The sequence below is a fragment of the Capra hircus genome, chromosome 11 (genome assembly GCF_001704415.2).
Source record: "Capra hircus breed San Clemente chromosome 11, ASM170441v1, whole genome shotgun sequence".
In the NCBI taxonomy this organism is placed as follows: Eukaryota; Metazoa; Chordata; class Mammalia; order Artiodactyla; family Bovidae; genus Capra; species Capra hircus.
Window position 1 is genome coordinate 101088085 of NC_030818.1, and position 25435 is coordinate 101113519.

Consider the following 25435-nt stretch of genomic DNA (forward strand, 5'->3'; position numbering starts at 1 on the left):
GGCCACGGGAGCGTTCAGTACAATGCCTGGCCCCAGATAAGGATGTAGGAAACTTATATCCAGTAAGTTTAACCCTTTCCAAAAAGAAACCCTGAGCAGGCGTGGCCCCTGGGTTCCCTGCTCCTGGGAACCGGCAATTCACATCTGCAGGAGCCTGGCTGTGAGGGAGGGGGTGGGGGGGGCAACAGGCAGGAGGCCCTGGGTCCTCAGGACCAGACGGCCCCTACTTTAAGAGCCCAGCCCCACTCCTCTGGGTCCCAGGACGCCCTCTGGCTGCAAGCAGGTGAGCCTGCGCTCCCTCCCTCTACACAGCTGGGGTGAGAGTCACCTGCATTACCACCTAATGCTGGGTGACGGAGGGAAGGCAGGAAAGAATCGTAATTCCTTATTAGACTTGCAGTATCCTTCCATGCAGTTTAGTCGCTAGGTCGTGTCCGACTCTGCGACCCCATGGACTGTAGCCTGCCAGGCTCCTTTGTCCATGGGATTTCCCAGGCAAGAATACTGGAGTGGGTTCCCATTTCTTTCTCCAGGGAATCTTCCCCACCCAAGGGATCGAATCGCCTCTCCTGCATTGGCAGGCCGGGTTCTTTACCGCTGAGGCACCAGGAAAGCCCGTCAGGAGTACTGACTCCCAGATAAACGAAGGTGGACTGAAGAGCAGGGCTGCTTTCCTGCCCGTTAATCGTCGGGTCATTCCCTTGACCGGAAGACGCCTTGTCCCGCTGCAGAGCAGGCTCGGAGGGCCCCCTCGGGCCGGAGGGTGGGGGGCACCGCCGGGGATGAGCCTCCGCCTCACACCGATCGAAATGCCGATATGTTCGCACTGTGTCGTTTAACAGATGTAGCCATGTGTCTCGTGGCGCAAAGGAACCTAGACTCCCCAGCCGGGAGACTGATAGCCCTCCGGGATGTCATGCATTCTTGGAGCGCCGATCTCGGCTCGCCCAGTGCGCATGCGCGCTGCACCCTCCCTGCCCCGGCTGGCCCCGCAGGCGCGGCGAGTCGAGCGTCGAGCGGCCCAGTGGGCAGCAAAGAGTGCCGAGCGGCCTCACCCCCTACCAACGGTCGGCCTCGCGGCGCACCCCCGCCCCAGGCAGGTCTGAGGCGCAGGGAGCGGCTCTGCGGGGACCTGAAGAAACAGCAGTACGTTTGTGGCGCCGGGGGCCAGAGCCCAGTCGGGCCCCCCGGGCAGGTGAAACTCTCGGGAGAGAAGCGGAGTGCCGGGCAGAGGAGAGGGGCTCCCAGGGCAGACAGGGTCCCCGGAGAGAAGGGGGTGCCCTGGGCCGACGTAGCAGCAGGAGGGAAGCTTGTCGCCCTGAGGACAGAAGGGGGCCGCCGCAGGCCAGAGGCGGCGTTGCTGTGAGAACGCGGGGGCGGGTGGCCCCCACGGCACCTGCAGCCTCCAGAGAAAAGTGGACCCGAGGGATGGGGGGAGCCTCGGGAAAGAAACAGGGTGCCCGGTGTACACGCGCCCTCGAGGTGAGAAAGGGGGCGCGACGGGAGGGCGGCCCTTGGAGCAGACGAGAGGCTCTGAGTCTCGGGGGTGGGGGACGGACGGAGGTCAGCGGCTGTCAGCCGGCCACACTGCCCAGGTGGGCAGGGGCCCCGGGGTCCAGCGCTGTCACTGACCCGACGGGCTCCGCGGGTGGTGCTGGAGTGAGGGACTCTTCAGTCCTGAGGTGGCCACCTCACCGCGTGTGACTGCTTGTGAAAGAGGGTCCTGATGTCACAGCCTCCTCCTAGCCTTCAAGGGAGCCACCGGTGTTCTTGGTGACAGCTTTTCCTCTGCTTTTCCAGGGCATCCTCCTCCCCCGGCCTGCTTTTCTGCAAGATGTTGGGATTCTTGCAGCACCCTGTGATGGTGACCGCTGAGGTAAACTTGAATATGGTAGCTCTGACCGCGATGGGATTGCTGAGCCGACTATGGCAGCTTGCCTATCCAAGGGCCGTGGTGTAAGTCAAGCAACTTGATTCTGGGGGCCTCCAGAAGGAACTGTAATTTTTTTCAGTGCATTGATGGCTGGAAGTGCCTTTTTGAGCCCCATAAAATGGGAGAGCCAACTTCTGGGCTTCCTTGGTGATGGATGCCTTGGCTGTTAGAGGAGAGACCAGCTGGTCCCCAGGACAGCCCCTGCAGAGTCCACCTGTTCAGTCTTGCTCCGTAGGTCAGTAGTAGGTGCAGTATCCATGATGGGTGACCTTTGACAGTCCAGAGAGTGGAGGGCAGAAGACTGAGGAATTTGGAAGCGAGTCCTCGCTGATGGTAGAGTGTGTTCTTTGTCATAATGAGAAATTGTTGTTATTATTAAAGGGCTGTTAATGATGTGATTAATATATGTGTTTCTTTTCACTTAACTTTTTATTATGGAAAGCATCAAACATATACAAAAGTACAGAGAATGATATGTTAGTCACCCAGTTACAACAGTTACCAGCTCATAGCCAATTCCCTGCCTGCAGTGGATTTTTTTGAAGCACATCATAGACACTATATTTCATTCATTAAACGATTTAGTATCGATTTAGATCAGGATTCTTGAAAATCACAGGGTCACAGTAGCATCATCATGCCTAAGAAACTGACAGCAGTTCCTCCGTGTCAGCAAACGTCCCTGATTGTCCGAAAGAGGTTTGCTGCAGTTGGCGCCTCTCCCTTTTACACCTGCGACTGCTTTGTTGGGTCACCAGCTCTTATTCTGACTCTCACCTGCAGACACGCAGGTGGACAGCCAGATCAGCTTTGTGTCCAGGAGGCCTTTGGTAGACTGGCTCGTGGTACACCCTAACCTACACACAGGGAGAAAAGTAGAATCTGTGTCAGGAAAGCCTCCTGAATGCCCAACTTCCAGGGGGGCGTTTTCCCTCCTGTCCTTGTGGATATGTGGTGCTGCACACATGTCTTCATATTCAGGGATGCCATGCACTTGGAGCAAAGATTCCAGCCTTGACTGGTCACTCTCCAAAGTCATTTGGAAGCAAAGGTGTACGTTGACCCGCGTACCTTTTGTGCACAGTTAGGATCTCTAGCTGAACATAACGTGGGTTTGCTTTACAGTTTTGATGAAGTGTATTACGGGCAGTACATCTCTTTCTACATGAAGCGGATCTTCTTTTTGGATGGCAGTGGACCACCGTTTGGCCACATGCTTTTGGCCTTGGGAGGTAGGATTTCTTAGAGAAACGGCTCTTTAACACTTAAACATGGAAGTTCATGAGGGCAGAAGCGGTGTCTTATTTTATTTATTTATCTGTTTGGGGGTGTCCTGGGTCTTCATTGCTTTGCACCAGCTCTCTCTGATTGTGCCAAGGGGGGCTAGTCTTCATTGTGGCACACGGGCTTCTCATTGCAGAGGCTTCTTGTTTCAGAGCGCAGGCTCTACGGTGCACAGGCTTCAGTAGTTGCCACACATAGACACACTGGCTTAGTTGCTCCGTGGGTCTTATTCTTTTCTTTATCATTGTTCGCCTGTTGCCTGCCGCGGTTTGGTGCTTCAGAAGTATTTACTGAACAGGATAGTTATTGATTCATCTTTTGTTTTAGGTTATTTAGGAGGATTCGATGGTAACTTTCTGTGGAACAGAATTGGAGCAGGTAAAATATCATTGTCATCTTCCTTATTAATGTGCACGTATTAGAATTGAGAGGAAGTAGCTATCCTAGAGATTAACAACTACAGCTTATTCGTCTGAATCCAGGGTATGATAAATAGCTTGGGTACAAGTGAAAGACTTTCAAAAAGTCCAGTAAATTCTTTAGTGCTTACTTGTCATAAGCATGTTGCCCTTGGTCTTTGGTACACATAGCATGCTGTATGTGGCATCTGTGCATACCACTGTATGTGGCAAGTACCTTTTGTACATATACATGTGTTGCCACAGTGTTTTTGGAAACAGATTGGGTAAATCTGTAAATAAGCATTAACTCATTTCAGAGTCCTCAGGTTCCCGTTCTTACTGAGAACCGGCACTCGACCACATGAAGCCGAGGCCCACACACTTGGTCCCTGATGAGACCCAGCCTTGCAGACTTGCGCTGTGGTCCGTGGGCACGTGCGCCATGTGAGGACATGTGGCGGTGTAGGGAGGGGGGTAAGTGCCCCATGCGCTCAGCCCCTCTGTGCTCGCTCTTCCAGAATACAGCAGCAACGTGCCCGTGTGGTCCCTGCGCCTGCTGCCGGCCCTCTCGGGGGCCCTGTCGGTGCCCATGGCCTATGAGATCGTGCGGGAGCTCGGCTTCTCTCACTGTGCCGCCACGGGGGCTGCTCTGCTGGTGTTGATCGGTGAGGCCCAGGCGTCCCCCTGCTCCGGGGGGCCAGGGCGACCCCAGCGCTGATCTCTGTGTCTCTGCGGCCCAGGAGGGCTCGGGGTTCAGTGGGTGTGCCCCCTCCCGTGTCTGCTACTCGCAGGACAGAAGGAAGCATGTCCAGGGTGTCCAGATCAGACTCTGGCAGTCACCCCACTCCCAGGCTGGGGGTTGTGCATAGGTCTGTGTGTTCAGACTGTGATGTTGTGGAGGGTCAGCCAACATGTAGCGGGGCTGCCCAAATGATGCTCCTATGTATGCACCCCCACCCCTGGACCATCGCCCCTGGCAACCCAGTCTGTCCTTGAATGAGAACCTCCCCCCACGCCCCACCCCCCTTGACCAATGGAGACAGATTCAGGAATGAGTGGGTATTCCTCAGAGCGGACTCTCTCAGCCCAAGTCTGTGAACAAATGAAGTTAAGTCAGATGAAAACAAACCAGAATTCATGTCTGTTGAGTGACAACCCTAACTGGGGCCCGTGCCCACAGAGTGTTAGAATGTCCAGGCACCCTGCAGAGTTGGTATTTCTCCTGCAGATGAGGAAAACGAAGGTTCAGGAGGACCAGTAACTTCCAGCCAGGTTGAGCCCCCACTTCCCACCTCCAGACTCTGGGACGTTTGGCAAGGACCCTTTTTTGTGGACATTCACCCTTGCTCCCTGACACCTGATACCCGTGTCCTTTTCCCAACAGAGAACGCTCTCATCACTCAGTCAAGGTTAATGCTTTTGGAATCAGTGCTGATATTTTTCAATCTGTTGGCCGTGCTGTCTTACCTGAAGTTCTCCAACTCCCAGAAACACAGGTATGGAGAATGAGACAGAGGAGTCCGGGGGCTTGTCCACCTGAGCAGGTCTGATACCCTTCCATGGGGGACAGCTGCCCCAGGCACCTCCACTGGCTCTTGGCTCCTGACTTCATAAATAATTCTCATCTCTCTATAATGTAAACTACGTGGAAACATCTTCTGACCCAAAGGAGAAGTTATATCAGGAGGACTGCTCTTCGGGGAGATGAGAAATCTTTCCCTTGTACCTGGAGCTCGGCGTAGCCAGCTGAGATCTCTGAGACTGTGCCTTCTCTGGCCTTCGGGGGAAACGTTCCAAGGCCTCAGCTCTGCTTCTGTGCTTTGCTCCAGGCCCTTCTCCCCAAGATGGTGGTTTTGGTTGGTGCTGACGGGCGTGGCCTGCTCCTGTGCAGTTGGGTGAGTCTGGTGCACTGGGTCTGAGGCGGCAGCCACTGCCTCCATGTGTGTCTCATCTTGACTTCCTCTTCATCCTGTGTCTTTAGCATCAAGTACGTGGGTGTGTTCACATACTTGCTGGTGCTCGGGGTTGCCGCTGTCCACGCCTGGCACGTGATAGGAGACCAGACGCTGTCAAACGTAGGTGCTGATGCCAATGGGTGGGGCTGGGCTGGCCTGGGGACAGGGCTGGGGGGGGAAAGGCTGGGGGATCAGGGGCGGGGTGGGGCTGGTGGGGATCAAGGGTGTAGGTCTGGGGTAGGAGTGAGGCTGATCCTGGGGAAGCAGGAGGCGGGGCTGGGGTGGCGGTGGAGCTGAGCGCAGGGCAGAGATATGGTGGGGTCCGGGGTGAGGCCGGGCTGGCTGTCGGGGCAGGGAGCAGGATGAGAACCCTGAAAGGAGGACTGGCCTGGGGCCGCCTTCCCCCGGGTGGGGTGATGTCCCCTCCGTCCTCTGGCAGGTCCGTGTGCTCTGCCACCTGCTCGCCCGAGCGGCGGCCCTGGTGGTGCTCCCGATCCTTGTGTACCTGCTATTCTTCTACATCCACCTGCTGCTGCTCTACCGCTCCGGGCCCCACGACCAGATCATGTCCAGTGCCTTCCAGGCCAGCTTGGAGGTAAAAGTGCCATCCTAGAAAGAAGGCCACACTAGACTCAGGGTTTTTTTAATGTAAACCACCCCAGGCGAGCATCAGAGGGAAAACCAAATCGGGGAAGTGAGGCATGTCTTCACTCTCTCTACACTAATTCTGAATGTGCTAGTGGCGTGGGAGGGGACGAGGGGTCCGCCTCCCCAGCAGCTGCCTCCAGTCATTGGGAATATGTAAGGTGCCAGTATTATGTCATACTTGACCATAGCTGATGGTGACTATGGCCCGGATGTGGGGAGGGGCTGTCAAAGGGGCTGGCTTGGGAGTCACGTGTGTACTCTCTGTCTGTCTCCCTCACTGGCCAACTCTGTGCTCCTATTTCAGGGAGGGCTGGCAAGGGTCACGCAAGGTCAGCCCCTGGAGGTGGCCTTCGGTTCCCAGGTCACCCTGAAGAATGTCTTTGGCCAACCCGTGCCCTGCTGGCTTCACTCTCACCAGAGCACCTACCCTATGATGTAAGTAAGGAAAGTCATGTTTTTAATCCAGAGATTATAACATGTTTTGGGGCTTTTTTTTTTTTCCCTTCACATTTTTGCTGTTACCAGCTTTCACTTCATGTGAAGGAGTTTGTGAGATAAAAGAAATGGAGCTCTCGGACCCTGGTGTCACTGAGTCTCGTTATATACCATCGATGGGGGGACCAGCCCCTCTGGGATGGAAACATATCTGACACCTCGCTGGGTGGCGCCTGTAGGGACTTGGGGGAGGGCGTGAGCCCCCAGCACCCCACCCGCAGTTGCACCTTCTTGCAGATATGAGAATGGCCGTGGCAGCTCCCACCAGCAGCAGGTGACCTGCTACCCCTTCAAGGACGTCAACAACTGGTGGATTGTCAAGGACCCCGGGAGGTGAGTACAGGTTGGGGGACAGCCTGGCCTCAGTCGCTGGCCGCCTCGTAGCTTCAGGACCAGGTCTGTGCCAAGAAACCCGCGGTCAGGGACATAGCAGCGTTCCTAGCAGGTACAGTACAGTTCAGTTCAGTTCAGTTGCTCAGTTGTGTCTGACTCTTTGCGACCCCATGGACTGCAGCATGCCAAGCCTTCCTGTCCATCACCAACTCCGGGAGTTTACTCACATTCATGTCCATTGAGTTGTTGATGCCGTCCAACCATCTCGTCCTCTGTCGTCTCGTTCTCCACCCGCCTGCAGTGTTTCCCAGCATCAGGGTGTTTTCAAATGAGTCAGTTCTTTGCATCAGGTGGCCAGAGTATTGGAGTTTCAGCTTCAACATCAGTCCTTCCAATGAATACCCAGGACTGATTTCCTTTAGGATGGACTGGTTGGATCTCCTTGCAGTCCAAGGGACTCTCAAGAGTCTTCTCCAACACCATAGTTCGAAAGCATCTTTTTGGCGCTTACCTTTCTTTATGGTCCAACTCTCACATCCATACATGACTACTGGAAAAACCATAGCCTTGACTAGACGGAACTTTGTTGGCAAAGTAATGTCTCTACTTTTTAATATACTATCTAGATTGGTCATGACTTTTCTTCCAAGGAGTAAGCGTCTCTTAATTTCATGGCTGTAGTCACTATCTGCAGTGATTTGGGAGCCCCCAAAAGAAAAGTCTGACACTGTTTCCACTGTTTCCCCATCTGTTTCCCATGAAGTAATGGGACCGGATGCCGTGATCTTCGTTTTCTGAATGTTGAGCTTTAAGCCAACTTTTTCACTCTCCTCTTTCACTTTCATCAAGAGGCTTTTTAGTTCCTCTTCACTTTCTGCCATAAGGGTGGTGTCATCTGCATATCAGCGGTTATTGATATTTCTCCTGGCAATCTTGATTCCAGCTTGTGTTTCTTCCAGTCCGGCGTTTCTCATGATGTACTCTGCATATAAATTAAACAAGCAGGATGACAATATACAGCCTTGATGTACTCCTTTTCCTATTTGGAACTAGTCTGTTGTTCCATGTCCAGTTCTAACTGTTGCTTCCTGACCTGCATACAGGTTTCTCAAGAGGCAGGTCAGGTGGTCTGGTATTCATTCACATCTTTCAGAATTTTCCACAGTTTGTTGTGATCCACACAGTCAAAGGCATGGTCAATAACGCAGAAGTAGATGTTTTTCTGGAACTCTCTTGCTTTTTCTTTGATCCAGTGGATGTTGGCAATTTGATCTCTGGTTCCTCTGGCTTTTCTAAAACCAGCTTGAACATCTGGAATTTCACAGTTCACATACTGTTGAAGCCTGGCTTGGAGAATTTTGAGCATTACTTTACTAGTGTGTGAGATGAGTGCAATTGTGCAGTAGTTTGAGCATTCTTTGGCATTGCCTTTCTTTGGAATTGGAATGAAAACTGACCTTTTCTAGTCCTGTGGCCACTGCTGAGTTTTCCAGATTTGCTGGCATATTGAGTGCAGCACTTTCACGGCATCATCTTTTAGGATTTGAAATGGCTCAACTGAAATTCCATCACCTCTGCTAGCTTTGTTTGTAGTGATGCTTCCTAAGGCCCACTTGACTTCACATTCCAAGATATCTGACTCTAGGTGAGTGATCACACCATCGTAATTATCTGGGTCATGAAGATCTTTTCTTGTACAGTTCTTCTGTGTATTCTTGCCACCTATTAATATCTTCTGCTTCTGTTAGGTCCATACCATTTCTGTCCTTTGTTGAGCCCACCTTTGCATGAAACATTCCCTTGGTATCTCTAATTTTCTTGAAGAGTTCTCTAGTCTTTCTCATTCTATTGTTTTCCTCTATTTGCGCTGATCACTGAGGAAGGCTTTCTATCTCTCCTTGCTATTTTTTGGAACTCTGCATTCAAATGGGTATATCTGTCCTTTTCTCCTTTGTTTTTTGCTTCTCTTCTTTTCACAGCTATTTGTAATGCCTCCTCAGACAGCCATTTTGCTTTTTTGCATTTTTTTTTCTTGGCGATGGTCTTGATCCCTGTCTCCTGTATAATGTCACGATCCTCCGTCCATAGTTCATCAGGCACTCTATCTATCAGATCTAGTCCCTTAAATCTATTTCTCACTCCCACTGTATAATCGTAAGGGATTTGATTTAGGTCATACCTGAATGATCTAGTGGTTTCGCCCACTTTCTTCAGTTTAAGTCTGAATTTGGCAATAACCAGTTCATGATCTGAGCCATGCCGTGTAGGGCCACCCAAAATGGACAGGTCATGGTGGAGAGTTCTGACAAAATGTGGTCCGCTAGAGAAGGGAATGGAAAACCACTTCAGTATTTTTGCCTTGAGAACCCCATGAACAGTATGAAAAGGCAAAAGATAGGACATTAAAAAATGAACTCCTCAGGTCGGTAAGTGCCCAATATGCTACTGGAGATCAGTGAAGAAATAACTCCAGAAAGAATGAAGAGACAGAGCCAAAGCCAAAACAACACCGAGTTGTGGTTGTAACTGGTGATGGAAGCAAGGTCCAATGCTGTAAAGAGCAATATTGCATTGGAACGTGGAATGTTAGCTCCACGAATCAAGGCAAATTCGAAGTGGTCAAACAGGAGATGGCAAGAGTGAACGTTGACATTTTAGGAATCACCGATCTAAAATGGACTGGAATGGGTGAATTTAACTCAGATGACCATTATATCTACTACTGTGGGCAAGAATCCCCTAGAGGAAATGGAGTAGCCATCATAGTCAACAAAAGAGTCCAAAATGTCGTACAAATAAAAGAGTCTGAAATGCAGTACTTGGATGCAATCTCAAAAACGACAGAATGATCTCTGTTCATTTCCAAAGCAAACCATTCAATATCACGGTAATTCAAGTCTATGCCCCAACCACCAATGCTGAAGAAGCTGAATTTGAATAGTTCTATGAAGACCTACAAGACCTTGTAGAACTAACACCCCCAAAAGATGTCCTTTTCATGTTAGGGGACTGGAATGCAAAAGTAGGAAGTCAAGAAACACCTGGAGTAACAGGCAAATTTGGCCTTGGAGTACAGAATGAAGCAGGGCAAAGGCTAATAGAGTTTTGCCAAGAGAACGCACTGGTCATGGCAAACACCCTCTTCCAACAACACAAGAGAAGACTCTTCACATAGACATCACCAGATGGCCAACACCGAAATCAGATTGATTATATTCTTTGCAGCCAAAGATGGAGAAGCTCTAAACAGTCAGCAAAAACAAGACCAGGAGCTGACTGTGGCTCAGATCATGAACTTCTTATTGCCAAATTCAGACTCAAATTGAAGTACAGCACAGCTGTGGTCAATGTGATGATGACAAAGGGGGCCATGCCAGGAAGCGTGGAAAGTGACCTGAAGTTTCAGAAAAGAGTTTAATAAAACGTTCCTCGTATGAGGAACATGCTGATGGGGTGGCTGTGAGACTCCACAGAGCCTGAGCAAGGACCCCCGAATCCAGCCGTGCTCTCTTCCAGGCACCAGCTGGTGGTGAACAACCCCCCGAGGCCCGTGCGGCACGGCGACGTCGTGCAGCTGGTGCACGGCATGACCACGCGCCTCCTCAACACGTGAGTCCCTGCCGCTGCTCAGAGCGGGCGTGCCTGTGTTACCGCCTCAGATCCCCCTCTGTACTAGGTGTCAAGGGCGGGGAGGGGAGACCTCAGTGATGGCGTGCGGGCTGGGAAGGAGAGTGCCACCCAGAGTGAAGTGTGGGGCGCCCTGGCAGATGGGGGCACCTGCTGAAAGGAGAAGCAAATTCAAGAAGGCTGTGAGCTGGGGGACAGAGCCAGGAACCCTACCTGGCCTGACCTCTGGGCCACCTCTGCTGTCCTTCCACCTGGCCTCTTGGGTCATCCACATGGCCTCAGGGACCCCGCCCTCCCCCCTTGGACATCTGGGCTCTCCACGCTGCGTCCACCTTGTCCTTTCCCCCTTCTGCCGTCCCTGGGTCGGGAAATCCATGGGGCTCCAGTCCTTCCTGCCCTCACTCCCAGTCCTGCTGGGAATCACCCGCCCTCTGCACATGGCAGGCACCGCTCCCTCTGAAAACTCACACTTGACCAACCTCACGTCTCTGCCAGGAGCCTCCACGGATACCCAGCGTGACTGTCACACTCAGAATAACTCCCCACTCTCCCCTGGCTGCCGCCCCCTCCGGGACCTGGCCCGCTGACTCCCTGGTAGACTTCATGCCAGTCACCCTAGCCCCCCGCTGCCCCCAAAATGACCCCATGCAGCCTCTCTGGGGCCTTTGCTCACTCTGCCTGGAATGCTTTTCAGCTCAGACCCCACTGCCATCCCCACCATGGCCCACGCTTTCACTTTTTTAAAGAATGATTTTATTCATTTATACTTGTGGCCACACCAGGTCTTCACTGCTGCCTGCAGGCTGCTCTCTAGCTGGGGTGCTTGGGCTTCTACTTCGGCGACTGCTCTTGTTTCGGAGCACTGGCTCCAGAGCTCAGGCTCCCGCAGCGGTGCTGCGTGGGCTCCGTAGTTGCAGTTCCCGGGCTCTAGAGCACAGGCTCAGTTGCCCTGCAGCAGGTGGGACCTTCCTGGAGCAGGGATAGAGCCCGTGTCTCCTGCATTGGCACGCAGATTCTTTACCACTGAGCCACCAGGAAAGCCCCCATGCAGTCACTTTATTCAGGGGTCAGCTGAAATCTCCCTGCACCAAAAGCATTTCTTGCGCACTGTGCCCGCCGGGGTCAGTGTTGTTCGTGGCACTCACAGGGCCTGCAGTCATATCTGACTTTTCCAGGGTCATGAGGGCCTCTTCCTTACTGCTCACTGCGGGTCCTCCCCTGATGTGGTCCCGCACAAAGTCCGATCAGGCATGGTTTCCCTGAAAGTAAACAAGGGGAACTGACGTCCCTGGGCACTTGTTTTCCAACAGTCTTTTGGTGCCCCCACCATTTCCATGACCTGGCATTAGGGAGCCCCCAGTGTCCAGGCTGTGCTCCCAGCTTGGTTTATCCTCTGCAGAGGGGATGGTGAGCCCGTGATTTAGATGGATATCCCCCTACTTCCCCATCGTGTGCGTCCCCGGAGGCGTGGTCACTGCAGGGCCTCTGCCCTCCATGAGGGATTTAGCGCCCTGGGGAATGGCAGCCGAGGTGCTTGAAGGTTGAGCTGGCTTTGTTTCCTGAGAAAAAGTGCTTTTTTTCTCCTTGAAGAAAAGCGAGTGCCTTTCATGAGAGTTTCGGTTGCCCCCAGCAGCGCTGTTTGGTTTTCCAGGCATGACGTCGCCGCCCCCCTGAGCCCCCACGCACAGGAGGTCTCCTGCTATGTTGACTACAACATCTCCATGCCCCCCCAGAACCTCTGGCGGCTGGTGAGTCCCCGGCCACCTCGAGCATGGGCATCATGGCCCTTTCCGAACAGTGCTCTGGAACAAGTGACCCCCTGTTCTACAGAAAGGGGGAGCCAGGGGATTTTCCTGTGTCCAGGAAGGAGCTGCGGGGATGGTGGGTGGGTATTGAAGTGCTGCAGGGAGGAGGCCCCTCCCACAGTCAGCTCAGACCAGCTGCCTGGACACACCCAGAGCCTCTTTGATCAACCCTCGCCCGGGGACAGGCAGGCCATGGAGGAGTGGGGGCAATTTCTGGCACTGCCCCCCTGGGCCCTGGGCCCTACCGCGGGCTCTTCAGGGTGGCACACTGTGTCCTGGGCCAGGCTGCAGGAGGGAAGTTCCATGGCTGGGCTGCTGGACCATCTGAAGTCAGGGCCGTGAGTGCAAAACGCAGTAGCAGGGCCGTGATCGCACTGGGCTTACTTCTGGGAGAGGCGCGCCTCACTTCAGCCTCCATACCCGCTCCCTCGTAGCACCAGCCCCTCAATAGGTGTGAGGTGAAGCCAGGGGCCGTGAAGGCCGCCTCTGTGTTCGTGCCCAGCGGGGCCCGGGCGCTGGGTGCCGCACACGGGTGCTCCATGTGTCTGCCTCTGTCCTTCCCCTGAGGCTGCTTTGATGTGGTTGTCGCCCCAGCTTCTTGTCCCCAGGGTTGTCCTGAAGGTCCTGCCTGCTCCCCTCTCTGGTGAGGCCCATCGCTGACCCCTTCTCTGCTCCTCAGCCCCTTTCAGCCCCACCTGCCCGTTTCCAGGACTTGAAGCTCCATGATGGGCAGAGAGGATGGCCAACCGGAGGGTGTGGCCTCCTTGTCCTGCTCCTGCTCAGCCCCTCTGGTGTTGGTTTGTCAGTAGCCACAGGACCTCCCGGGGTCGTGCCAGGCACCCGCCAAGCTCTTCCAGTGTCAGCTCTTTATTCCCTATCCCCAGGAGCCTCCTCTCAGGGTGGAGCCTCGCGGGGACAGTCTCTGACCTTCCTCTGCACTGTCCTCATGTTTGGCCTGAGGTCTCAGGGAGCAGGCATCACAGAAGCTCAGCGAGGAGCACCATCCTTAAATCCCCACTGGAAAGGCTATCCGCATCTGGAGGAGGGTGGTGTCCCCACCCCCACCCCCAGCACCTCGCACAGACCTCTGGAATAAAGTTGATGGCACTGTCTGGGATCAGCCGTGTCAGCTTCCCTTGGGGGACTGTCCCCTTGTATCAGTCCAAGCCAATCTCACCATGGTGACTGGTCTTCATCTTTACATTTAAGGAAATCTGAAAAAGAGTGAACTAATGGCCTAGATCTGCTTTTACAGGACATCGTGAACAGGGAGTCAGACACGGATGTCTGGAAGACCATCTTGTCAGAGGTCCGCTTTGTGCACGTGAACACCTCGGCCATCCTCAAGGTCAGCGACCGCCTCCCCGGTCCTGCCCAGAGGGACAGACTGAAGGGGGGCCATGGGGGGTTGTGGGGTCTCTGTAACTGCTCAGAACTGAACCCTGGCGTGAAGCTCCCTGAAGGAGAGCCACTGCCCTTGTGGGTGACCTGGGGTGGGCTCCCCCAAGCTGGGCGGACCTGGGCCCTCCATCATGATCCCCCCACCATCTTGCTTTGCCAGCTGAGTGGAGTGCCCCTCCCGGACTGGGGCTTTCGGCAGCTGGAAGTGGTGGGGGAGAAGCTGTTTCGGGGCTACCACGAGAGCACTGTGTGGAATGTGGAGGAGCATCGCTACGGCAGGAGTGAGCGTGCGGCTCCTGGGGGCGGGACAGCCCGCGGGCTCCAGGCCCTACTGTGGACCCTCCCCTTGCCCCCGCACCCCCTCCCAGGCAGGCGAGGGGGACAGTGCCACCGGAAGGCAGGGCAAGGAGAGCTTTTGACTGGAGAGACGGCCGGGCGGGTGGGGGACCGCGGACCGTGTCCTGCGGGTTCTCTGGAAAGCAGCGGCGACTGCCGTGGGCGGCTCCCTGACTGGGTTCTGCTTGCGTCCTCCGGTCCCCGCGTGCCTGCTAGGCCAGGAGCAGAAGGAGAGGGAGCTGGAGCTGCACTCCCCGACCCAGGTGGACATCAGCAGGAACCTCAGCTTCATGGCCAGATTCTCCGAGCTGCAGGTGACAGGCAGACGGATGGGCAGCTGACCTTGCCCCTCGCCGGGAGGGCCACTTGATCTGTCCAGCGTCAGCATTCAAACTGGGACCTGCCTTGGCAGGGAGGGCCGTTGCCCTGTGTCCTCTCCATGTCGTGCCCGGCACCATCAGCCCCCGGCCCCCCTGCTGTGTGGCTTTGCTGGCAGTAACCGTCAGGAGCCAAGGAGACATGCAGGAGTGTGGCACTGCTCCCAGGTCAGGTCGACACGGCACAGCCCCAGGGAAGTCGGAACTGGGCACTCAGCGTCCCCAGTGTCAAGGCACCCTTACCGCCCCATCCCATCCCTTAATCCACAAACTGGAACCCGGGAAAGGCGCCTCCTGGGCTGCCTCTGCGGGTGACCTGAGTGAACTTGAGGTTGGATGCCCCATGAAAGGGGCAGTGGATTACTCTGCCCCCTGGCAGATCCCTTCACTGTGAAGGGCATCTGGCTGTCCGGTGACTCCTGGTGGCCTCTGTTGTCTGCAGTGGCGGATGCTGACGGTGAGAAGTGACGATTCGGAACACAAGTACAGCTCCACGCCACTGGACTGGGTCATGCTGGACACCAACATCGCTTACTGGCTGCACCCCAGGACCAGTGTAAGCACAGCATCTGCGGACAGTCAGCCCATGCCCGAGAGGCCTGTGATGTTAAGAGTAGCCATTGCATCCGCCCAAGCCCCGGCCTTCCTGCGCCGTCCTGACAAAAGCCAAGGGCTTGCTGTTCTCCGAGTGCTCTGGCAGCATGGGGCCCAAGCTCCCCTGAGGTGCCAAGGGGTCAGGTCCCCACGCGTCTGCAGGGAGGGACACCCGGCTTTGCTGCTGCCATGGTGGCGCGTGGTTCCCCTTGCCCAGCCGACATGGTTTTTAAAACCATCCCACTTGATTCCCCTCCTGGCACCTGGTGTCCAGGCTGGTCAGTGCTCTGCTTCCCTGTCCAGTGTGTCTTCACCTGGCAGGGCAAACGCAGTACGTGGTCGGTACCTGGTAGTGACTTAAGCTAGGGGGTGCACCCCCTTTTCCCCTGCGGACGTGGGAGGCCGTGGCTTGCTGAGAAGTGGGCACTGAGCACCTTCTGCATCAGCGCCCCCGTCCCCCTCCTTGTGAGCCGCTCTGCTGTCCAGAAACAACCCCATCCACTCCTGGCTCTGATTCCACTTACAGAGCCGAGCACCTTCACACGTCCGTCCTGGCCGCGAGGGCCAAGGGTGGGCAGCGCCCGCGCCTGCCCCAAGCCACACCAACCGGCCTCCCTCCCACAGGCGCAGATCCACCTGCTCGGGAACGTTGTAATCTGGGCCTCGGCCAGCCTCGCCACCCTGGCGTACGCCCTGCTGTTTGTCTGGTATCTGCTCAGACGTAGAAGGAGAGTCTGCGACCTCCCTGAGGGTCTGTGCCGCGGCCCACGTGCCTTTCACGCCCCGTCCCTCTGGTTTGGGCCAGAGCTCCGTGTGCTTAGGGCTACATCAGCAAGCGTGGCCTTGGGCCACCTCTGTGTTTCTGCCCCGAGGGCACTTCTGTCTCTTCCCCAGAGACAGGATGCCACGCTGCAGTCCCCATGTCACCTTCAAGGCTTCTCCAGGGCCATGCAGGTGTCGGGCCTGAACTGCTCCCTGACCCCAGCACCCCTGGAAGTGGCTGATGGGACAGAGCTGCTAGGAGGCACTTGCGGGCAGGTGGTTTGCAGGAACAGAACCTCCCTTAAAACCGTTCTGATACAGGAAAGGAGCCAACGCCTGGGGTGGGCCCCAAAGGCCGCCAGGGGCGGGGATGTGCCCTCTCTGGGCTCAGCTGAGCTGGTCATTCTGTCCACTGGTCCTGGCTCCTGGGTGGGTGCACAGTGCAGGCCTGCCCCACCCCCTGAGGAGTGAGACCAGAGACCCACGGGGAATCAGGAGTGAGCTGGGCCTGGCCCAGGGCTGGCGCGTCTCAGGACTGGGACGGCAGGGGCAGCAGGAAGTCCTGGAGGTTCTTAGGCCACAGTCTGCTCTTCCAGAGACGGTGGAGGGGCTAGGATAGGAGACAGAAAGCAGGGGCCGTGAGTTCACGGGCTCACGTGGATGACAAGGTGAGCCTGCCCGGCGGCAGGGAGCCTCCCGGCTCAAGATGGCCTTCCCTGCAGACTGCTGGCTGCGCTGGGTGCTGGCCGGGGCTCTGTGCGCTGGAGGCTGGGCCGTGAACTACCTACCTTTCTTCCTGATGGAGAAGACGCTCTTCCTCTACCACTACCTGCCGGCGCTCACCTTCCAGATCCTGCTGCTGCCCGTGGTCCTGGAGCACGTCAGCGACCACCTGTGCAGGTACTGGGCCTTGGCAGCCACGCGCCCTGGGTCGGGGGGTGGGGTCCAGGGGGAGTCATGAATGGTGATTGCAGCGTGGTGTGGACAGGGTTAGCCAGAAGAGGCACTAGCAAGGCTCCTGGGGTTCCGAGCACAAAGCTAAGGCTGCTGGGAGGTGAAACCAGGGGATACACATGGAAGGACCTTTGGCCTAGAGGAACAAAGAAAGGAAAGGGAGGCGCGTGGTGCCCAGCAGATACACCGGGGGCCTGTAAACCAGAGCGGGTCCTGGAGGCGGGGCCCGGGGCAGCTCAGGAGGGCGGTTCTGTGCTCTGCTGCTGCGACGGAGCAGGAGTGTGGGGTTCAGAAAGCAGAGCGCGTGAGGAGGGGCTCCGAGTGGGTCAGGCCGGACTCGACGAGGGCTGACACTGGCCAGGGTGCCGAGGGGGACTTGCGGCAGAAAGGGCCAGCCCCCCCATCGAACTCTGCTCCGGGCTGGCAGGTCCCAGCTCCAGAGGAGCCTCTTCACGGCCCTGGTCGTGGCATGGTTCACCTCTGCCTGTCACGTGTCGAACATGCTGCGCCCGCTGACCTACGGGGACAGGCCGCTGTCACCCAATGAGCTCAAGGCCCTTCGCTGGAAAGACAGCTGGGACATCCTGATCCGGAGATACTAGTGGGACACGGACTTACCGGCGAGCGGCAGGGCTGGGGCGGGACAAGGTCTTAGATGGGCGTGTTTCCTGCGGGCAGGCAGAGGGGCTCTGAGCTTGGTGGACATGGGCTTGGCTGGGATTCTGCCCTGGTCTCGTTGAAGAAATGGCCCTCCGATAGGCACCTTGTTTTCAGCAAAGTCTGTTTTCTTTGATCATAAAGAGCCCCATGCACGCACTCAGTGTGGAGCTGCTGGGTGGCATGCAAGACAGCCAAGAAAAGGCAGGGACGGGCTGGTTCTAGTCGACCCAGACAAGGCCCAGTCTTGCTCAGAGGCCGGTGGTGGACTCAACCCGGGCCCCTGCTCCTGACCTAGGGAGGCCCCGGAGACTCCCCCTCATGGTTCAGTGGCCTATGAGACCTCGAACACCAGCCCAAGGGGGTTGGGGGAGGCCAGCTGTGACTCCTTTTGCTGACCCACCCCCACCCAGAGCCTGCTGTGTGCAGCCTATCAGCCACACGCTTCCTGGTCCTGGTTCTGCTTTTACGTAATTAAAAAGGGACAAACTGGCACTCACATTCGGTGTTATTTATTGGTTCTCTCTCCAAAAAGAACAGTAACCTTGACAAAACCGTCACAGTCATCAGGAACCAGCCCTCGAGCTCAGCCAGGCTCACCCAACATCCCTGTGTAACTAGTTAGTACTCGAAAGCTGGCGGCAAAGGGGAGGGACCACTTTTACAGTAACAGCTGCCACATGGAATGGGGCACAAACCAGGACAAGACCACTAGTGTCTGGTCACTAGGCAAGCCCAGGGACACTTGCCTAGACCACTAGGCAAGCACAGGGCCACTGTGGGCCACGGCATCTGCTCACGCTTCCTGATCCACACACACCTTGGCCATGGGCGACACTAGGAAAGGCCTGTCCAGATGGCAGCCTGGGCTCCAGGGTGCCAAGCAGGACACTGCTTGCAGGAAAGCAGGCAGGGCTGGGCCAGGGGGACCTCATCTGTGTGTTTGGTGCTGGTTAAGGAAAAGTTTGCTCCCCAGGGCTCCCTCCTGGCTCTGCCTTTGGAGCACAGGCCAAAAGGAAGGACGCCTCTCTGTGGCTCCTTGCGTACCAGATCAGTGTGTACCAGGACCACGACCCACTGGTGGGTCATGAAGTTGGGTTACTAGGTCACAGCGAGCATGGTGTTAGGAAACCAGAGTAAACAGAAAATGTGGCTGTATAACAAGTAAAACGGAAGAGGGTTATCTTCAAACTTGTGTTCCAGTTACACGTGAGTGAACCAGGTCACACTAGTCTCTCTTGCCGGGGGTTCACCGTCAAAATCACGGCGACCAGGCTGTTCTCCCAAACATGGGCCTCGTGTACCGCACGTTCTGTGGCCTTTCTCAGCAGCAAAGGGCGCTTCCAGCCCCCATGACGTGAGGAAGCGGGAGAGGAGGTCAGGGCCGCCGGCAGAGAACCTGTCATACCGCCTGGATGACTCGTCCAGGTCTCCCGAGTTAGCCGGGACCCTGACAGCGCCCCATCCGTGGCCGCATGTTTTGGGGCAGGCGGGCCTCTCTGGGCCCGCCGGGCGCCGAGCAGCCCGCTCCTCAGTGGGGCCTGCTGCTGGACTCAAGGTGCGAGCGCTTGCCCGAGGCCAGCACCCCGGGGTGCTCCCCCGGCTCCGGGAATGTCCTCTTGTGGCTGCGCCCGTTGGCCCCCGCGCGGTGCCACTTGCAGATGTCGCCGTTGAGGATGTCCTGGATGTGCTGCACGATGAGGTTGATGGCCACTGCGGGGTCACACGGGCGGGGTCACACGGGCGGGGTCAGCTGCCCGCCCGCCTGCCCGCCCAGCCGCCACCCGCGAGGCACACGCTTTCCTCCACAGGCATCCGCCTGCCACCGAGCCTCAGCAGGTAGACCAGTGCCCGCTGGGGCTGGGCACAATAAAATCGACCTGGCGTGGTGGCGCGGGTTTCTGTTAACTAACCCTGGGTGTAATACTTCCTGCCAACAAGGGCCTCCCTGTCAAGCAGTCCTCCGTGTATTTTTTTTCCCACACCACCTTTACTGAAACTTAACTGATGTCATACGCTATGTCACCTTAAGGTGTAAAACATGCGTGTTCTAAGTATGTTGTGAACCTCTGCCACACATGTACATGGACGGGCCTCACCCCGCAGCGACATCTCAGTAACCTGGACGGGCCGGGCCTGCCGCATGGCCCTGGTGGGGGAGTGTGGCACAGGCCTGCTCCTTACCCATGTTGTCAACCCCTCGAGGGATGATCACGTCTGCGTACTTCTTTGTCTACAAGGCAAGAAAAGGAGGGTCTTGTGAGATGTTTTGGGCGTGCCTGGGCCTAGATGCGGGGCGCATGCGCAGGCCACCTTGAAGGGTGAGGATGCGGGGGCAGGGGCTCAGGTGAGAGGCCACGAGCCCAGAAGCAAGGGAAGCTGACCCGAAGCAGCGGGAAGGGATGGTGCGCGTCTGCCGGCTTCTCGGAGACGCTCGTCTCTGAGAGCACTGCCATCAGGGCCAGTGGTCTGTGCTGACCGCGGGGTGCTCTGGGCCGGCTGAGGTGGGGCACCCTCCCAGTGCACAGGGTGTGGAACCCTGCAAGAGCAGGGCTGCACCCCAGGCAGGAAGTCGCGGGATCTGCTCCCCTTCCTGCTTCGTCTCTCCTCTGCTCCCACACGGAGTAGCCCACTCCTGTCTGGCACTATGGTGCCGCCAAGGAGGGACCCCCAAGTGCTGCTGGCGGGGGAGGGGGGCCCGCAGATGGCTGAGCACCGCCAGTGTGTGGGCCTCGGCCAAGGAGGCCTGTCCCAAGAGATGAGCCGCGGGGGCGGGGGGGAACAGGGACAGACTGGGTCCCAGGGCAGCCGTGTCTGCAGGCAGAGGAGACCCAAGGCTGAACTCCCACCGGGCTGGGCCACTCTGCTGGGCTGTGCGGGCAGGCGAGGGCAACCAGCAGAGGGCTGAGAAAGGTCCTAGTGACCGGGACACGGGCAGCTCGGTCACCTCGCTGAGGCTCCCCGTGAAGGTGGGGAGGGACTGGCTGAGCACACTTCTGCCTCCATCCGGGGGCACCCGATCACATCTAGTGTCCAGAGCTTCACGGTAAACCACCTACTTTTCAAAAGTGTCTTTCTGGGGATATGAGACTGCGGAACAATTTCCTAATCATTTTCTAGAAACTCCAAGACCATGAATGTAAAATAAAATGTTTCCATGAACTAGCAAAGACAGAACTCCTTTGTCCCATATATCTAAAACAGGAATCCTGCTTCTAATTCCTCTGTACCTCACTTTACCCTTTGGGAAATGATACTGTGAAATTTCCCTTTGAATCTCTCCGCCATCCTATCCAGTGAGAGAGGCGAGAGGGAGAAGGCAGACGGCCGCACACAGTGAATCCCTCCTCGACACTGGAGGGACCTCCCTCCACCCCCAAGAGACACACAGTGTGGAGAAAGTTTGTAAGCACCTACTGTGCGCCAGACAACACTTTGGCAGCCAACAGACAGAGATCCCTGCCCCCACGGAGGCCCCCTGCTCCCGTTCAGAAGGGCTGGGGGGAAGGAGAGGCACAGTGTGGGCAGTGGACGAGCAGTGCCCCGGACAGATGCAGACGAGGGCCTGGGGGGAGGCGACGCTGGTGCACGGGGTGAAGCCTGGTGTGGGGAGGAGGGGTGCGAGGGACAAAGGACCCATTCCCAGCTGAGACTACTCCCTGGGACTGTGGGAACGAGAGGCTAACTTCTCCACGTATACAGCAGACCGCGTCCGTCCACGACTCAGCTCTCAGAATGGGCACCGGGGGGCCTTCTGACAAGGGGGGAAAGGAGGTCCCTGGGCAAGTGGAAGGCGGTACCGGCAGGCAGAACTCCTCAAAGGCCGGCTTGACAAACGTGGTGTACTGCGTCAGGATCTGCTCCAGGTCCCGGCCCCGCTGCACATCCCGGAGAACTGCAGTGATAGGAGAGAGCAGGGGCCTGCACACGCCGGGGGGGCCTGGGGCCAGCCTGGCCAGGGGCAGACGGGCCTGCATCCGCCTTACCTCTCCGAGATAGCCTGACGTCGGAGTCAGTGTCCACAAAGAGGCGCAGATGGAACATGTCCCGGATCTCCTGACTGTAGAAGACCAGAATGCCCTCAAACAGGACCACGTCTGCAGGGTAGACCACCGTGGTCTCCGCAAGCCTGCGGGACAGGCCAGGGGAGAAGCCTGCCGTCAGCATCAGACCCTGGGCATGGATAAGGGGGGCTGTCCCGGGAACCAGTGGGGCACAGCCCCAGGGCGGGAGGGGTGTCCTCACCAGCCCCCCGGACACAGCCCTCTCCTCCCAGAACCACCCACTTACCTTGAGTGGGTCACAAAATCATAGGTGGGGACCTCGACCGTTTTGCCCTCCACGATGTTTTTCAGAGTCCTGTGCATCAAATCGTTATCAAAAGCATCTGCAGGGGTGGAACAGAAAACAGGGCAAGTCTTTATGCTGAGAACTCGCTCGGCCCTGGGGTCTGCTGGGTGCGAGTGCTGCCAACGACCCTAAGGAATGTCTGGGCCGGAGGAGCCCGCACGGCTTCCATCAGCAGGGCCCTCTGCAAACCACAGGCTGGACCTGTCCTCGCTGCCCTGGGGCAGTGCCACCGCCTGGGCCTCTGTCCCACCCACAAGTCTGAACACACGGATCTCCTGATCAGCCAGTTCCGGGAGGTAGGTGAGCTAGGCGTCTTGCTTCTAGTTCTGGGAAATAACACAGGCTAATGCTCCTCGGACCTTCTTCCCATGTGTCCCCTGGAAAGGAATGAAGACGGGAGCCAGCCACTGGGTGGAATCGTCTACTAGCAGCAGGGAGGGGCAGCATGGCTATCCCCCTCACCCATCTCCTCTCCACCTGTTCCCCTGGCCCCTGACCAGACCAGGAAAGGGAGCTTTAAGGCCTCTGGTTCTCGTTCACCCACTGCTGGCCTCTCGAGGACTCTGCCCCAGTGGAAACGGTCTGCATAGCAGGCCCCTGATAGCAAGAAGGCGTTTAGTTTTCTCCACTACCACAACTGTTGCAGAGCAGTGGGCCTGAAGGCCCTTCTGAGCTGCAAACTCCCTGACCGGCTCCAACCGATGCAGCCTGGAGCTCCTGCAGGGTCCAGAGTGCACAGGAGAGACCCCGGGCTTAACCCCAATCTGCTCCACAGAGGTTTAGCCAGGGACCACCTGGGGCCTCTTCACCATCCACGGCCAACTCTGGATCCAGTCTCCACAGTCCGCCCTTCTCCCTCACTCTCTCCCCACCTTCAGAGCCTCTACCTGGGTGGTCGAAGTTGTACTGTCCTTTCAAAGCCTTGGCCTTCTGCTCCGCAGTCAGGACCTTATAGAACCTGTCTTGGCTCAAGATGACCAGCTTGCGCTGCCGGTGATCCACTTCATTCTGTCCCAGCAGCTCCATGATCTTCTCGCATACAGTGGACTGGGAAACACACAAACAGGAGCCCCGCCTGGAGACGCCCACCCCGGCGCATCAGCTCCCGAGCGGCCGCCGGGTCAGCGGCTGCGCCTGGCGGGGAGGGCGCTGGGGTGCACCAGCAGGGGCAACGCGGACCCGGAGGCCACGAGCGGCCAGGCCAGCCGGGAGCTTGCGGGGGTGCCCCGGGGTCCAGCAACCCGCTCCCCGCCTGGCCCGCCGCGGCCCCAGCCCCTCCGCCCCCAGCCCTGTCCACGCCCGGGAGGTGGGTGGGGGGCACCTCGAGGCAGCTAGAGGCGGGGGTCTCCCTCTGGAATGAGGCCCGACAGGCCGCGCGGAGACCCGGGGGCGCCCAGGGTGACTCGCAGGCCCCGCCGCGCCGCCCAGCCCTTTACCTTGCCGCTCGCGGTGCCGCCGCTCACGCCGATCAAGAAGGGCCGCTGGTGAGGGCGGTCCGCCTCGGGCCCGGCGCCCTCGCAGTCGCCGCCTCCAGCCGAAGCCATCTCCGGCGTTGCTCCACCGCATCTGACTCCCGACTCCCGCCGCCGCCGCCGCCGCCGCCGCGCAAAGGTCGGAGACGCCCCCCGCCCGGGGCTCCACTTCCGGGAGGCACGCGGCCCGGCAGGGGGCGGGGCGGCGGGCGCGGGGCACGGCGGGAGTTGTAGTCCTGATTGGCGGCTGAGGGTGCCGCGCATGCGTGGGCCTGGAAGGCCGCCTAGGCAGCTGGACCATTTGCCGAGACGCAGGTTGTTTTTTATTATTTGCTGCAAAAGCCAAAAGCCAGTCGGTTTCGCAACTGGCTGCAGTAGTCTCTAGATGTCGGGCGGCCTCCGAGAAGGTTCCTTCTGCCCGCACCTCCGCGATGCCTTGGGTGGCGGTGGGAGGCGTCGGAATGATCTCCAGGGCCGCAAGGTCGGGGTGGGGTGCTTGGGCATAGAAGCGGGTCGGACTCCTGAGCCCCGTGACCCGAACTGGAAACTAGAACCGGTTCTGCAGCCTCGTGTGCAGTCACCCAAGTGCACGCTGTCACCTCCGCACCGGCCCCAGTGGTCAGCCCTTGCCTCCAGCGCGTGGGTCGAGTCCTCTTGCCTGGGCACAGGCTTAGCCCTGCTCCTGTTGGCCCTCCATGCCAGCCGAGCCTCCACGTTATCCCTCCCTCCTCGAGTTTCTTAACACGACCCTGAGCCTTCAGTGGTCCCCCACTGCCTCTGGCCAGCAAGTTCCTGACGTCCTCAACCTGCCCCTTACATGGTGGGCAGAAGTCGTGGGATGACTTTTTGACTGAGCCCTAGACAAGCTGGGAAGAAGGGACCCTGTCTGCTGGATTCCACCTGTGCCCCTGGTCCAAGAAGGCAGATACCGACCTATTCCTGTTGTGCAATGTCCTCAGGCATCAAGTCTCTCTGCAAGCCTAGCTCCTGCTCTCTGTGAGCCCTCCATGAATATTTGATGAAACTGAAATATGCAAGAGAGACTAACATGGAGACGTCAGGTGAAGAAGCATTAACCCATTTCAGCAAGGGTTACAGGATGGTTCTGATGGGGTTGAGCGGAGAGGGGATGATGAGGGGTTGGAGGTGGTTGGGCCTCCTGAGTCCTGAGGACCTGGGCAGAGGGAAGCGGATGAAGGGCGGCTGGATCAGCATGAGAAAGCCCGCCCCCACAACTGAGAGGAGCTTACAGGGAAGCTCAAAGTAGGGCATTCACACGTTCAGGGACAAGGTTGGGGACCAAGCCCCAGCCAGGGAGAGAGTTAACAGTGACTGACCACCATGTTTCCTTACTCCCCAACTGTTAGGGGGGAATGTTGTGATTTTTGTGAAATTAACAAATGTGAGTGAAGACAGGGCAACTGATGGCCAGCAGAGGTTCAACAACAGAAATGGAAACAGAGAAATTTATTACTCACAGGTCCTGGAGGAGGTACACCGCATGCCTGGAGGGGTCATGCAGGAGGGCTAGGCAGAGTGCAGAGAAGCAGAGAGAGGCAGGCCCTGGGCCGTACTCCTTTATCAGGATCCCTTTGTGGAGTACTTAGGGGTTCTCAGACTAGGACTGGATTGGTTAATTCAAGCCAAAAGAGTAGGGTTTTGCTCGAAAGTTGGACTGTGAAGGAAGCTGAGCGCAGAAGAATTGATGCTTTTGAACTGTGGTGTTGGAGAAGACTCTTGAGAGTCCCTTGGACTGCAAGGAGATCCAACCAGTCCATTCTAAAGGAGATCAGCCCTGGGTGTTCTTTGGAAGGACTGATGCTGAAGCTGAAACTCCAGTACTTTGGCCACCTCATGTGAAGAGTTGACTCACTGGAAGAGAGTCTGATGCTGGGAGGGATTAGGGGCAGGAGGAGGAGGGGACAACAGAGGATGAGATGGCTGGATGGCATCACTGACTCGATGGACATGAGTTTGGGTGAACTCTGGGAGCTGGTGATGGACAGGGAGGCCTGGTGTGCTGCAATTCATGGGGTCACAAAGAGTCGGAC

The 25435-nt window shown here is 57.2% G+C and overlaps 2 protein-coding genes across 11 annotated transcripts; one reads left to right on the forward strand and one right to left on the reverse strand.

Annotated features, from left to right (window-relative positions):
- Positions 961-18061, forward strand: POMT1 (protein O-mannosyltransferase 1). Of its 5 annotated transcripts, none has more exons than XM_018056015.1 (20): positions 961-1146; positions 1801-1956; positions 3059-3165; positions 3545-3595; positions 4137-4283; positions 5003-5114; positions 5448-5513; positions 5600-5693; positions 6013-6168; positions 6526-6656; positions 6954-7049; positions 10566-10658; positions 12328-12424; positions 13737-13829; positions 14043-14163; positions 14435-14532; positions 15038-15151; positions 15814-15940; positions 16674-16851; positions 17333-18061. In XM_018056015.1, exons 2-20 carry the CDS (start codon positions 1835-1837, stop codon positions 17505-17507), a joined length of 2178 nt encoding a protein of 725 aa, XP_017911504.1. In that variant the 5' UTR covers positions 961-1146; positions 1801-1834; the 3' UTR covers positions 17508-18061. The 5 variants fall into 5 exon arrangements, with proteins under 5 accessions (XP_017911504.1, XP_017911503.1, XP_017911502.1 ...); XM_018056014.1 differs by having other exon boundaries at positions 1038-1482; XM_018056013.1 differs by having other exon boundaries at positions 1038-1195.
- On the reverse strand, positions 18059-23567 carry UCK1 (uridine-cytidine kinase 1). Of its 6 annotated transcripts, none has more exons than XM_018056021.1 (7): positions 23349-23567; positions 22800-22959; positions 21853-21949; positions 21549-21691; positions 21363-21457; positions 19747-19795; positions 18059-19275 (listed from the first exon to the last, which is right to left on the reverse strand). In XM_018056021.1, exons 1-7 carry the CDS (start codon positions 23454-23456, stop codon positions 19094-19096), a joined length of 834 nt encoding a protein of 277 aa, XP_017911510.1. In that variant the 5' UTR covers positions 23457-23567; the 3' UTR covers positions 18059-19093. The 6 variants fall into 6 exon arrangements, 4 of the variants coding, with proteins under 4 accessions (XP_017911510.1, XP_017911509.1, XP_017911507.1 ...); XM_018056020.1 differs by having other exon boundaries at positions 21249-21457; XM_018056018.1 differs by having other exon boundaries at positions 21249-21457; positions 22800-22987; positions 23349-23536.